Genomic DNA, 13,685 nt, shown 5'->3' with positions numbered 1-13,685 from the left:
ATTCCGAACCTTCAGACTTTTTTGGATTTTACCAAACTAAGTGGACTGACTTATGAGGAAGTCAAATTGATGGCACTAGCGGTAGAAATGGAATGCATGGAAAAAGGAGAGTCTGATAGTTTGACTGTGTGCATTAAATAAATGGTCTGATAGCTTGGGGGTCATTATCAACACTGGGCAAATTTGTCCATGGGCAGTAACCCACGGCAACCAATCAGATTGCTGCATTCATTATTCTAGTTGCAGCTGGCTGTAAAAAGCTAATCACTGCTTGGTTGCTATAGGTAACTGCCCATAGGCAAATGTGCCCAGTGTTGATAAATAAGCCCTAACAGTCTGATAACTACTAATACTCCAGTCTTTAGGTGCCCTCGTTTGTGAAAAAAAAAAACTCAAATTTAGAGAAGTTGTTTTAAGGCGTGAAAATATGTCTTGTACTTCTGGCTTAACATCAAAAGGGTTTTAAAGTTGTGAGTATTGCTGTGTACCCCCAGGAACATGCACACATTGTGTTTGTGAAGTGAAACTCTAGTGGGAGCAACATGGCTGCCAATGGCAAACCATCCACCACATAAAAATCAGTCTTTATTTCTCCAACAAGGGTAAACGCAGAGCAAGCAGAAACAAAATTGTTGCTGTACACAACAAACTATTCCTTGTTACAAGCACTTTATCCTCTCATGACACAGCACACCCTCGGCAGCGTCAACGCAGGGCATCACTGCGATTATATACGTGTGGCGCGACGTCACACTCTCGCGAGATGAGAAATGTGACATCAGGAATAGCTGTCCGGCAGCAGTCTAGAAGCTTGACGTTAACGGAGCTGCGGGACATTTAAACAGCGATCCGGGACTGTGGGATGTGTTAAGAAAACCCGGACTGTCCCTGAAAAAAGCGGGACTGCTGGGCGGTATGTGTCAGGTGTCATATTACATGTATAGCTTTAGAACTGTATGAGCTGGAGGGTGGAGCTCGGCACTGGGGTTATATGCTGGAGGAAAGCATCCCTATAATAATGGGATACACATGTAGCATGATTGACAGCGCACTAGCTCCTGGATTTCTGCTGCATGTGAATGAGCTGCTCGTGCTAAATCTGTAGCTTTATGTGTCATACAGTCTCATTATTACCGTTGCTTTCTCAGTGGTCATTTTACAGTCGCTACAACTTGTCTGGTGTGTGTTGCCGGTTCCTTTCCCTGCTCTGCTGTCTCTATAGCCACAAGGATCAGTAATTAGCTGTTTGCTATGTACATTCATGTGTTATTGTAAAGGGACAAGGAGTCATCTCTGTGTTTGGGTTGGTATAAGGTGCTGCAAGTTTGGTAGTTCTCTTTAGTTAACTATATATTCTTAAAATCAGTGGCATGCATGATTTTAGGGGCACATTTATCATGCCACGTAAAACAGTGGAGGAAAAAAACATCACCAGTGATGTTGCCCATAGCAACCAATCAGATCTTTGCTTTTATTTTCTTATAGACGGCTTGGTTGGTAGCTATGGGCAACATCGCTAATGATGTTTTTATCCACTATTTTAAATAGGTTCCTTAATGTGCCTCGGTATTGCATAGGTCTCTACATTTTTTATTTTTTTTATTTTAACTGTTCAGTATTTTGTATGCATACCCCCCCCCCCAACATTTTGGAAATAAACTTTGCTGCGTGTAACAAGTTGCCACGTGTAACACGGCGAAAAATTGTTTGACCATGCCCATTTTTGTGGCCACACCCCCTAATTACCATGTTAATTTTACCAAATTTGGCAGGTTATGAAAGTTTGAACCTATTTCTGTGTTTTTTTTCCCCAGTTATTACAGTTTTGCTAATGAAGGCGAATTGCTGTGAGCCTAACTTTTCCCAAGGGACCTGGTATCTTATATTTTTACAATTACTTATTTGCTTATCTAGAAATTGTTACAAGTGTATCTTATCTTCTGCTGTGGCTGTTCTGGGCTCTCTGCCAAAAGGCAATTATGTTAGAAACTTTGTTTCTTTTTCTGGCTGTTCAGTGGAGAGAAAACTGGACTTTCCAGTACAAATGAGGGACTGCAGGTTGAGCTGTCAAAAGAGGGACTGTCCCTCTAAAAATGGGACAGTTGGGAGGTATGTTATGTCAGTATGTTTTCTGATGGCTTAACGAATTTTACAAATTCTTGTAATCCTTATTATTATATTATTCCCATTCGAGTTAGATCCATGTCATTTTGGCAATGAGAATTGTGTATTAATACTGATCAAGTATCATTAAAGGAGGCATATAAGATAAGTGATAAACCCCTAATACTGTAGGTAATAATGAGTGCAATCCCACTCATTCATATGCATAATCACACTCGCTCATACGCATAATCCCACTCATACATGTATTCCCACTCACTTGTACATCTATTCCCACTCACTCATATGCATAATCCCACTCATATGCATAATCCCACTCATACATGTTTTCCCACTCACTCATACATGTAAACCCACTCATACATGTAATCCCACTCACGCATATGTGTAATCCCACTCTCGCATATGCGTAATCCCACTCTCGCATATGCGTAATCCCACTCACGCATATGCGTAATCCCACTCACGCATATGCGTAATCCCACTCACGCATATGCGTAATCCCACTCACGCATATGCGTAATCCCACTCACTCATATATGTAATCCCACTCACTCAAATGCATAATCCCACTCACTCAAATGCATAATCCCACTCACTCAGATGATAATCCCACTCACTCAAATGCATAATCCCACTCACTCAAATGCATAATCCCACTCATACATGTATTCCTACTCACTCATATATGTAATCTCACTCACTCATATGCATAATCCCACTCATACATATGCATAATATCACTCATACATGTAATACCACTAATACATTTAATCCCACTCACTCATACATGCTTGTAACTCCATGCAGAGTCAGCAGAAGCCACCAATGCAGAGAGAAGTGCAAATCTGCTCAATAATGTTCCTAGTACGTACTTGGCAGATAGAGCCCTTGCCTGCCAGCATATAGGGGTAATCAAAATAGCAAGTGGATCAGATGTGCATGCTTATTGGGTGTTTTCAGTCTGATTTACTTACAAGACACTTTTCTCCTTGCTCGCTGGCTATACATAGCAGGTTGGAGGTTATAGTAGAATAACTTGAAAATCTTTAGATAATTAAATCTTTGAGATGTATCTGATAAGTCATACTTTTGGTTTGGTATATATTATAGTGTAGCCTAAACACACAGAGATTGCCTGTGGTAAATCTATCCTGCCACTGGTGACAAGTCTACCAAAAATGCTTCCACTTGCCTAAAATACATTATGCAGCAATCCAAATAAATCCCAGTAACATTGCCTGATATTAAGATGGATCACCACTATGATGTTTTGGCAAGGAGAAAGCATTTTCATGAGATTTCTTGCCCATAGTAAACATGAACTACAGGTATGGGATACATAATTCAGAAACCCATTATCCAGAAAGATCTGAATCACAGAAAGACTGTCTCTTACAGACTCCATTCTATCCAAATTTTTAAAAATTATTTCATTTTTCTCTGTAGTAATAAAATAGTATCTTGTACTTGGCTTTATTTAATGTTTACTTCATTTTCTAGTCAACTTAAGGTATAAGGATCTAAATTCTGGAAAGATCCGCTATCTGGAAAACCGCAGGTCCTGAGTACTCTGAATAAAATGTCCCATACCTGTACCAAAACAAATCTCCATGTGTGCCAGTACTCTGGGAATTCTGCTTTTGGTCGATATGTAATATGTAAGAGTACCCTACTTTTCAAAACCATAAAAAATCCCTGTAGCTGGTATTGTGTGTCGTTTGTGTATAAATGAGATTGAATAGCAATTTTATTAAAAGGAAAATAAAATATCACAGGCTGATTTTTTACAGAAAACGGGTCAGTTTAAGTACTAGCAGCATTGTGTGCATATAAGTGGTATTCTCTGGTACAAGCAAATGTAGTTCCCCTTGGAGAAACATTGATGCACACAGGACATTATCGGTCTATTAAATATGACAAACACATCATCATCATCATTTATTTATATAGCACCGACAAGATACGCAGTACAAAATTCACGATTGTCCAACAGGCAGTTCTTCAGCTATTGCCTTTTAATATTATTACTTTATATCCTCATATTTGCACAATTATCAGAAATCCCTTACTGTATGTGAAAAGTGAAAAATACCACTGCAAAGTCCTTTCCAATTCTTTAATCAAACAAATAAATATATATATATATATATATATATATATATTCCTTCATTGACACAGGTACACAGGAGTTGAAGGTTAATAATAAATCCCAGGGCTGCCTGGTTTTTACATCATGATTATATAGTAATTAATAAAATAAATCCTCTTACCTCTGCAAATACTGCTAAAATGTAATGTATGTGACACAGGCAGAGTTGTGTTTGGAAAGTTAAAGTACAGACAAAATAAGAACACTCTGCTAAGGTGATGTGCTTGTATTGCTCATTTATTTGTACAGCTTGTTGTGCAGAACATGTTCCATTTTAAGTATTATGTGAAAGACATAGTCCATAACCAAGATGAACTCACCCTCTCAAGACTTATTCCCCTCTAGAAAATGGAGCCTGACCTCTTACAACTTACCCCAAAAAAAAATGTCAGCTGAGCCCTGCCTGAAAGTGACTGAGCTCTCCCTCCACATGAGATTATTCACCAGCACTCCCCAAGTACAAACATTACTATTTTCTCCTCACAAACCCCATTATAACACAGCCACCCAACCCTCTACACACAAAAAAGAGTTTTCCCTCTTCACAAGCCCCCAGAAGTGACAGACCTTCCACCCAGCCCTGACTTTACCTTCCCTCACACACAGACACTCCATTTACCCCTCCTCCCTCTGTGTGGATCAGTCACAGATCACTTGTCCCTTCACACAGCAGCTCCCTCCTTCAACCCCACACAAGCCTGTGCCCCCTGCACACTCCTCTTCCCCCCTGTGAATGGCCCATGATGAAAGAGCCCCATCTGCAAAGGGATCCATCTGAGGTGAATATCTCTATATCAACTGCAAATTTTTTGTTAAACATTTATATGGCAAAGCTTGTTATTTTTTCATGAACTGTTAAATTTTTGAATGTTATATGAAGGTGAACAACCCCTTTAAGAGTGACAGGAGACTGGGTACAGAGCTAAAAATCTGGCAACTTCCAACTTCTACACAAGTCAGTCCCATTGCATGCTGGGTATTGTAGTCTTACATTAAACTTGGCAGTGGGCAAATTGTTCAACTAAAACTACATTAACCAATATGCATTGGGAGACACTGGTTGGGCACATATGGGCAAGAAAAAACTTTGTCTGGTTTCCAAAGTACAAACCAACCAAAGGCCCAAAAAGTAGCCTGAATACGTAACTTGGCTAGTTTGTACTTTCAAAACCCACCTGGGATTTAAATCAGTACCCCAATTTGGCTGGAAAACCATCAACCTGGCAACCCTGCCCTCTACAGCCAGAGATTTTGCCTAGCAGGAAGTGGAGCAGATGGGTGGGACTAGTAGGGTTTTTGTTAAAAAATTTCAATAAATCAACCTGAAACACTACTTTTCAAAGCATTAACGTCTGGCACATTCTTAGTTTTTAAACACTATGTCTCCTTTAAGCTAGAACTTGAAACACCTCTGATTGTGAGCCCTTGCAGTAGATTCTTTCTTCAATTAAGTCCATGTACAGTATCTGGTATTTATCATGTTTGTAAAACAGATTATACTGTGATGATGCATTCATTCAAAATAGTCTGCAGATCTCCTGGGACGTTGAGATGCCATTAAATCAATTGCAGGACTACATCTGTTCCCTGGGCCCATTGCATATTGTTTAGTTGCAGTGCATGTGTAGTTATGCACTATGCTTATGTGATTTTTAAGGCACTGATATCAGGGATTCATTGATGATGCTGCTTGCAGCTTTGAGCAAAGAAGAACCCTGACACTTAAGTCCTAATGTGTTGGCAGTCAGCATCCTGGCAGGTATGGGTTAATCATGGCCTCTTTAATTTGAGTAGTAGCAAAATATCTGTAATGGAAGTTAATGTAAAGATTCAGCTAAAACCTTTTTTTTTAATTCATTTGTTTTTTTTTCTCTCTTTTTTTGTTTCTTTGCAGCCAGGACATATTAATTGGCTTCTGATTGCTAGGTCCTATGTATTTAGCAGCGAGAATAGATTTCATCTTATTGTATTTTTTGTTGATTACATTTTTGTTCTATAGATCTTACGGTTTGTAATGTCTGCATGCTGTGGTCAGTGCCCCGGACCTGTCATTATGATTTTTGTAATATATATATATATATATATATATATATATATATATATATATATATATATATATATAATATGTTTCTGCGATCTTATTACATAAGCCCAAGCAAATACATTTATTAGAGATTAGCAAAAGTAGTCCAAATTTATGAGTGAGATGGACAATGTTTTTTCTAAAAACACTGAATTATTATTAACTGGGGGTCAGGCTTGTGTAAACATGTATTATTTTCACCGTTTTTTTTGCCATAAATCTTCCTTACTGCAATTTTACTTTTGTGATTTCCCCATTGGTTTTATATTGTCCTAGATCTCGAAACCTTTACGTCTGTGTTCCACAACATCCATCCTAAGGAAATGTCCGCTATTTCTATTCCGCTATTGTTTATATTTCTTTACTAGTCACATAAAGCACCAGATCATCAAATCATCTTCTAATTCATACACATTTATTGTTCATTAGACTACCTACCTATGTATGTTTTAAATTCATTGTATAATTAGTTTTCCTTTCTCATGTCCTTGTATACAAAGAGATGGGTTTAAATAAAGTGTTAATTTGATTTGCTTCCAATGCAATTGTGTTTGTGTTATTAACATGAAGGAGGTTTATAGTGCTGACCATGTATTGAGAGAATAATGGAAGTCATGGAAGGCACCTGTGCCCAGATTGTTACCAAGGTGAAAGCTGGTTTAGTAAAGTTATACCATCTAGTTGAGCTGCAATGTCAGACTGGTGCAATTGTAGCACATATTGTTAAAATTTAAATAAGTATCTATGAAGTCCTGATTTTGATAAATCTTTATAATATGTAATTTAATAGAAATGTGGTCAGGCACCTCATGAAATACGTTTTGGTGAGCAAGGAAACAAGGGGAAAAAAAAGAAGGAAACAAGCAAACGTTCAGCCATTTCTTCACTGTTATTTAGACCAGAGTTTATTACGTTTTTTTTTTCTTAGGGGACCCTAATTAAATGAGGGTGCCGGCTTTAAAAAAATCCAAACGTTGGCTTAGAACTATGCAAGCACTTTGTTTTTAGAAACAAATGACTCGTATGAATTAGTGTACAGGTATGGGATCAGTTATCTGGAAACCCATTATCCAGAAAGCTCTGAATTATGGAGGACCATCTCCCATAGACTCCATTATAATCAAATTATAAATAATCAAAATCAAATTTTGAAAAATTATTTGCTTTTTCTCTGTAATAATAAAACAGCACCTTGTACTTGATCTCAACTAACACATTTCATCCTTATTGGAGGCAACACAATCCTATTGGGTTTATTTAATGTTTAAATCCAAACTACAGAAAGATCCCTTAACCGAAAAACCTCATGTCCCGAGTATTCTGGATAAAAAGTCCCATACCTATAGTAAATGTATCTACCAAATCATATTGAAATGTCTGTGGGGCTCATTTATAAACTCTGGAAAAATTTGCACTTTGGCAGTAACCCATAGTAACAATCAGTGATTAGCTTTTTTCAGCCAGCTGCAGGTTGAACACTGAAAGCAATCATATGATTGGTCGCTGTGGGTTATTGCCTAGGTGCAAATTTGCCCAGTGTTTATAAATAACCCCCTGTAAATTCACATTACTCCTTCAGTACTTCTTGCAAAGGAGACATACAGCCAACTGGAGATTTAGAACTGAGCATTTTAGCAAATAAGGAACTGGACATTGTCATGCCTTTCTAAAAACAGCGGTTCTACATCAGTATCTAAAGCAGAGGAAGCAACTAGCATAACGCTATAAAAATGAGAGAGGGCTCCAAAGTATTTATTAGTGCAAGACACTACATGCTTCAGGCTGACCTGCTTTTTCTCAAGTGTATATGCTACAAATACATGATGCACTTCAGGGTTGCATATGGCGCAGCATAGCTAAGTGCACTACGTCGGAACACAACAGCCTTTACTGCTCTATGCCTTCTTGAGTAATGGGATATGAAGCCTTTTATTTAAAATGCTTGAAAGGCTTGGTGTGCTTCATATCCCGTTACTCAAGAAATTAATTTGGTTGGCTTGGAAACCGCTTGAGAGTGGATGCACCCTAAAAGAAGTAAGTGGTGTGCTGAAGAAAAAGTGTATTGGACTGTACTGCTCTATGCCTTTTCAGCCAATCTGATTAGTGCTCGCTATATAGAACGGTTGAACCAGGTACACTGTGTGACCCAATTTCAGCTGTTAAGGATAAAGCACAGGCCTTTAGATGAAGCACTATATGCATACAGAAGCAGAGAAATCCTCAGGATCTGAAAATACTAGCCCAACTATTTGCAGCCTAAAAGTTTGGGAGGCTACAGCCCTGAAAATGTAGTGGTTTTAAAAAGAGTACCATTACCAAGATGTAAATATTTGAAACAGAAGAAAAATTAAAATTTTGTGAGTGCAAATGAGAAAACACCTGCGCCAATGCACTCGCGGCACTTCGATTTCCGAAGTCGCCCGAAGTTTCCTCGTGAGGAGACTTCGGAAATTGAAGAGCCGCGAGTGCCATTGCGCTGGTGTTTTCTCATTATAGCATGCGGAAGTCAGGGGGAAGGCAGTACGGGGGTTTTGAGGCGATTAGTCGCCAGGCCACTAAATCTCCCCGAATGTGCCCCTGCCCTGAGAAGCACAGGCCACAGACTTTATAGCTATTACTCCATCCACCTTCCAAGGTCATGGCAAGCTCCATGAGATATCTTTCACAGGACACAAATTTCTGAGAATAGACTTTTTATTGGTATTTAAAACATCTATTTTCACAGCTACAACTGCCTTAAATTTGTCAAAGAAGTTCAGTGCTTAATGAAGCTGGGTTGCTGGTCTCTTTTATAAAGCAATGCGGCCAGCAACCTGACTTCTTAAGCTCTAGAATGAATCTGGCCTAAAAGTGTTGACCTCTATAGCCCCAAAAAGAAACTGCGTGATCCCAAATATTATACCTTAAATCTGATTTAAACTTCTATTTGAAAGAGGGTGGACATGTCTAGAAAGAAGCCTAGCTGTCTGTAAACAAAGCAGAATAGTTCCCCTTACCTGTTTTAATCTTATTTATGTAGAGGAATCTGCATAGTCTCATGATATGATTGCTTTTTTTTTATATGATTAATGTTAAAAAATAAAGTGTTCTAATTGCATGACCATCTCTGTTAAAAATTAAAAACCTTGTTTAGTGAATGGCTGCTATCCTCACAGCTGTTGAGAACTAAGCTAAGGGGTCGTCGCAGATTATCAAGCAGAAAATGAGGTTGACCTGTAATATAAGCTGATACTAAAGGGCTGATTATTAAATTCTGATGCTAGTTGCACTGGTTTTATCTGTATTAATTACTAATCAGCCTTATAATGTGACATTTCTATTCTATGTGTACTGTATATTGTGAGTGGGTCCCTAAGCTCAGTAAGTGACAGCAGCACAGAGCATGTGCAGTGAATAAGCAGAAAAGAAGATGGGGAGCTACTGGGGCATCTTTGGAGGGACAAATCTTTACTGCTAAAGGGCTGAGGTGGTTGCTTGGGCTGGTACAGAAGCCCAAAACATAATGTACAACATTTCTAGCTACTTGTTTAGTTCAGCTTTAGTTCTCCTTTAACCCACTGAGTAAAATAAGGCTTCTGTGATGTGTCAACTAATGTGTCAAGATTGTAACAAGTTAGCAAATCAGTGATGTAGTTTTATGAGCTGGGCCTTTAGGAAAAGGGTAATGAATAGAAAGCAACTCTCTCTTTAGAGAAACATTAATGCCAAAAAATAAAAGTGAGGGGGTGTTGTGGCCCCTGGTGTAGTAGCCCCGGTTGGCATTGCATAGCCAGGTCCAACACTGAGTAGGAGGAGCAAAAAAAAAAAAAGAGATTTACTTCTGCTTCTACCAGTAGTATCTGGTCTATGGGTTACCCGCAGAAAAGTGGTTGCAGATATGGGTCAGTGGTTAGCTGGTTGGGTCGCGGGCCTCAATATCTGTAAGTTTTACTCATATAAACCTTTTTCCTGTTTTTTACCACACCCACTTCAGATGACATCACTTGCTGTTTGCAGCTATAGCACTTCTGATGCTGGTCAGTGAGGAAGATAGTTGCAAAGTGGGTAGTGGTCCAAGCACGGAAAAATTAGAGTTGTGGGTCTAGGTCAGTTTTAAAATGTTGGACCCACAGCGTCCAAAGGTAAGGCGTCCCCTTGTTCATTGCCTGTAAGCATTGTTCATTTATGGCAAGTAAGAATTCTTGCTGTACTCAGTTAGTAATTCTGTCTTCATCACAGCAGAGCTGCAAATGTGCAAGAAAGATAGCCTTGTCACAATAGGTTGCCTACAACCTCCTGCTTCCATTAGATTAAATATGTTAGCATAGCGTTAATAGATTTTTTCAATATACATGTTTGTAAACGATTGTCACCTTTAATTTTACTTAGATGTAAAATGGTTTATCCCTTGTGCCAAATTCCCACCCCAGCCACATGTGACTCTGGTTTGTCAGTATGGTTATGGGATCCGTTATCCGGAAACCAGTTATCCAGAAAGATCTGAATTACAGAAAGGCCATCTCCCATAGACTCCATTATAATCAAATAATCCAGATTTTTAAAATCATTTATTTTTTTCTCTGTAATAATAAAACAGTAGCTTACACTTGATCCCAACTAAGATATAATTAATCCTCATTAGAAGCAAAATTAGCTTATTGGGTTTTTTAATGTTTGCATGACTTAAGGTATGAAATTCCAATTATGGAAAGATCCGTTATCCAGAAAACCCCAGGTCCCGAGCATTCTGGATAACAGGTCCCATACCTGTATTATTATTTTATGTTGGCTTATGATTGCCTGATGATGTGACACTGCTTATGTTACTGTTGCAGGTTGATCTGTTAAAATGGCTGGTGAATGACCTTACTTTGCTTATGGAAGGATACACAACTTACACGCACATGACTTTGGTAGGATAAGGTGAGTCAATGAAGTAGCAGAATACAACTGCTTGGCCACATTTGGACTTTTACAGAGTTTGAATGAACATGAATGGGCACATATTTACATTTATAGATCAGAGCAGTCTGATGTGGCTGGCTTTCCTCTCTACATATGGTATAGTCGATGACATTTTATTGAGTGATGTTATAACACATTTCAGCTTTTATATGATGTTGCTGCAGTGGGTTCTTTGAGTCAAGAAGTTAGGTCATGTTTTATTATAAAGTTAGCTAACTGTTTGATTGATATTCTTTGAAGAATGTGGTTAAATCTTAAAGGGATACTGTCATGGGAAAAAACATTTTTTTCAAAATGAATCAGTTAATAGTGCTGCTCCAGCAGAATTCTGCACTGAAATCCATTTCTCAAAAGAGCAAACAGATTTTTTTTATATTCAATTTTGAAATCTGACATGGGGCTAGACATATTGTCAATTTCCCAGCTGCCCCAAGTCATGTGACGTGTGCTCTGATAAACTTCAATCACTCTTTACTGCTGTACTGCAAGTTGGAGTGATATCACCCCCTCCCTTCCCCCCCCCCAGCAGCCAAACAAAAGAACAATGGGAAGGTAACCAGATAGAAGCTCCCTAACACAAGATAACAGCTGCCTGGTAGATCTAAGAACAACACTCAATAGTAAAAACCCATGTCCCACTGAGACACATTCAGTTACATTGAGAAGGAAAAACAGTAGCCTGCCAGAAAGCATTTCTCTCCTAAAGTGCAGGCACAAGTCACATGACCAGGGGCAGCTGGGAAATTGACAAAATGTCTAGCCCCATGTCAGATTTCAAAATTGAATATAAAAAAATCTGTTTGCTCTTTTGAGAAATGGATTTCAGTGCAGAACTCTGCTGCAGTAGCACTATTAACTGATGTGTTTTGAAAAAAAACATGTTTTCCAATGACAGGATCCCTTTAAAATGATGTGTTTGCTACATGTCTAAAATACATTGTTCTTGCTTAGGGAGAATATGCTGTTATCTCTGATGTGTGATGTCACTAACCTGCAGTATGTTTCTTGAAGGATTTTCGAATGATTGGTGTTAATTATGGATCCTGGTGGTGGTGGCCTAGGCCTGCATGTAGAAGAAACCAAAATACCCCATGCCATGATCATGCAGGACTTTGGTAAATATTTACACTATTGTGTTGTAGCAGCATTCAACGTGCTGCATGTAATATTTTTGGCAATTATTTCATGGTCATGCTGGGAGAGTAGCTTCCACCTCAACTTGCACCCAGTGCATTGATATGGGCACAAATGGAGTTCTCATGGTTCTTCATGGGAAGCAGTGACGGGTGTTTTTTCCATTGCTGTTTTACCTATGATTATGGTAAAAACAGCCCAAATACCATAGTCCTTAAAGCCTAAAAATGCACTTTATCAGAGTTGATAGCTTGAAATGTAGTGCAAAGAGCAAAGTAACTAATAGCAACCCAGACACTTCTACATGCAGTCTTAACTGAGGATTTAGGTCTTTTAATGAGCTTTAATTGTCTGGCCTGCAGCATTGTTTCAGAAGTCAGAACCAGGAGTGTATAGACTGTAAATAAACATATATTGCTTTCAATATCAATTACAATTTAAAATAACTCTAAAACTATTGATAGTGAGTTTTTTGGTGGAGATCTCCTTTATCTTTCATTTTATTTGAGGTTTTTTTCTTCCACCATATGATATGCTCCTATTTATTTAGCATTTTCTTGCCCTAACTTGAAAAATAAGAGTAACTAAAAGCCTACTATTTGTCTTTACTCAGTGACTGGGATGGCTGGCACTGCTCACATTGAAGGAGACCACATTGTTGTTTCTGTTCCTGAAGCTGTCTTAGTTTCGGATGTTATCACGGATGATGACATTGCCCTGGAACATGATCTGTCTGATGAAGTTGTCCAAGGCCCTGATATCATCACAGAGGCAGATGTTGTTGCTGAAAGTGTCATTATTCCTGAATCAGTGCTGGAAACGGATGTTGCCATTGAGGAGGCTTTGGATGACAGTCACCATGTGTTGGAATCAGACATCATTGCAGAAACCATCACAGTTCCTGAGCAAGTATTCGTGGCTGATCTAGTCACAGACAGAGATGTCCAGCTGGAGCATGTAGTCCAGGACTCTATCCATGGATCCCACTCGCCCACAATGGTTTCCCAAGAGGTTCTTGTAGCCAGTTGTGATGCTGTTATCCAAGCACCCGCCATTCAAGCCCCAGGTTCATCTGTTACTATAAAGACTGAAGATGATGAAATAAAAAACACCTCTGAAGATTATCTAATGATATCATGTAAGTTAAGGGGACGTCCGATGATTAAAGACCATTCATTTTTTTTCTTTTGTGTGCGAGTGTCTTAATCATATTTCCATATACAAAACTACTCCCTTATTTTCAGGTTC

The 13,685-nt window shown here is 38.7% G+C and overlaps 1 protein-coding gene across 3 annotated transcripts in view; it reads left to right on the top strand.

Annotated features, from left to right (window-relative positions):
• Window positions 1-746: 746 nt before the first annotated feature.
• Window positions 747-13,685, top strand: part of znf711.L (zinc finger protein 711 L homeolog) — a 29,432-nt gene continuing 16,493 nt past the window's right edge. For 2 of the 3 annotated variants that reach the window (XM_041572773.1, XM_018229940.2), the window contains exons 1-4: window positions 747-913; window positions 11,174-11,261; window positions 12,315-12,418; window positions 13,051-13,575. In XM_041572773.1, the coding sequence (XP_041428707.1) occupies window positions 12,340-12,418; window positions 13,051-13,575 (604 nt within the window). In that variant the 5' untranslated portion in view covers window positions 747-913; window positions 11,174-11,261; window positions 12,315-12,339. The remainder of the gene's footprint in view (window positions 914-11,173; window positions 11,262-12,314; window positions 12,419-13,050; window positions 13,576-13,685) is intronic. The other variant, XM_041572774.1, reaches the window with a different exon arrangement.

This window comes from Xenopus laevis, chromosome 8L (assembly GCF_017654675.1).
Source record: "Xenopus laevis strain J_2021 chromosome 8L, Xenopus_laevis_v10.1, whole genome shotgun sequence".
Classification (NCBI taxonomy): Eukaryota; Metazoa; Chordata; class Amphibia; order Anura; family Pipidae; genus Xenopus; species Xenopus laevis.
The sequence above is the reverse complement of the archived record's forward strand: the minus strand, read 5'-3'. Positions and strand labels throughout refer to the sequence as shown.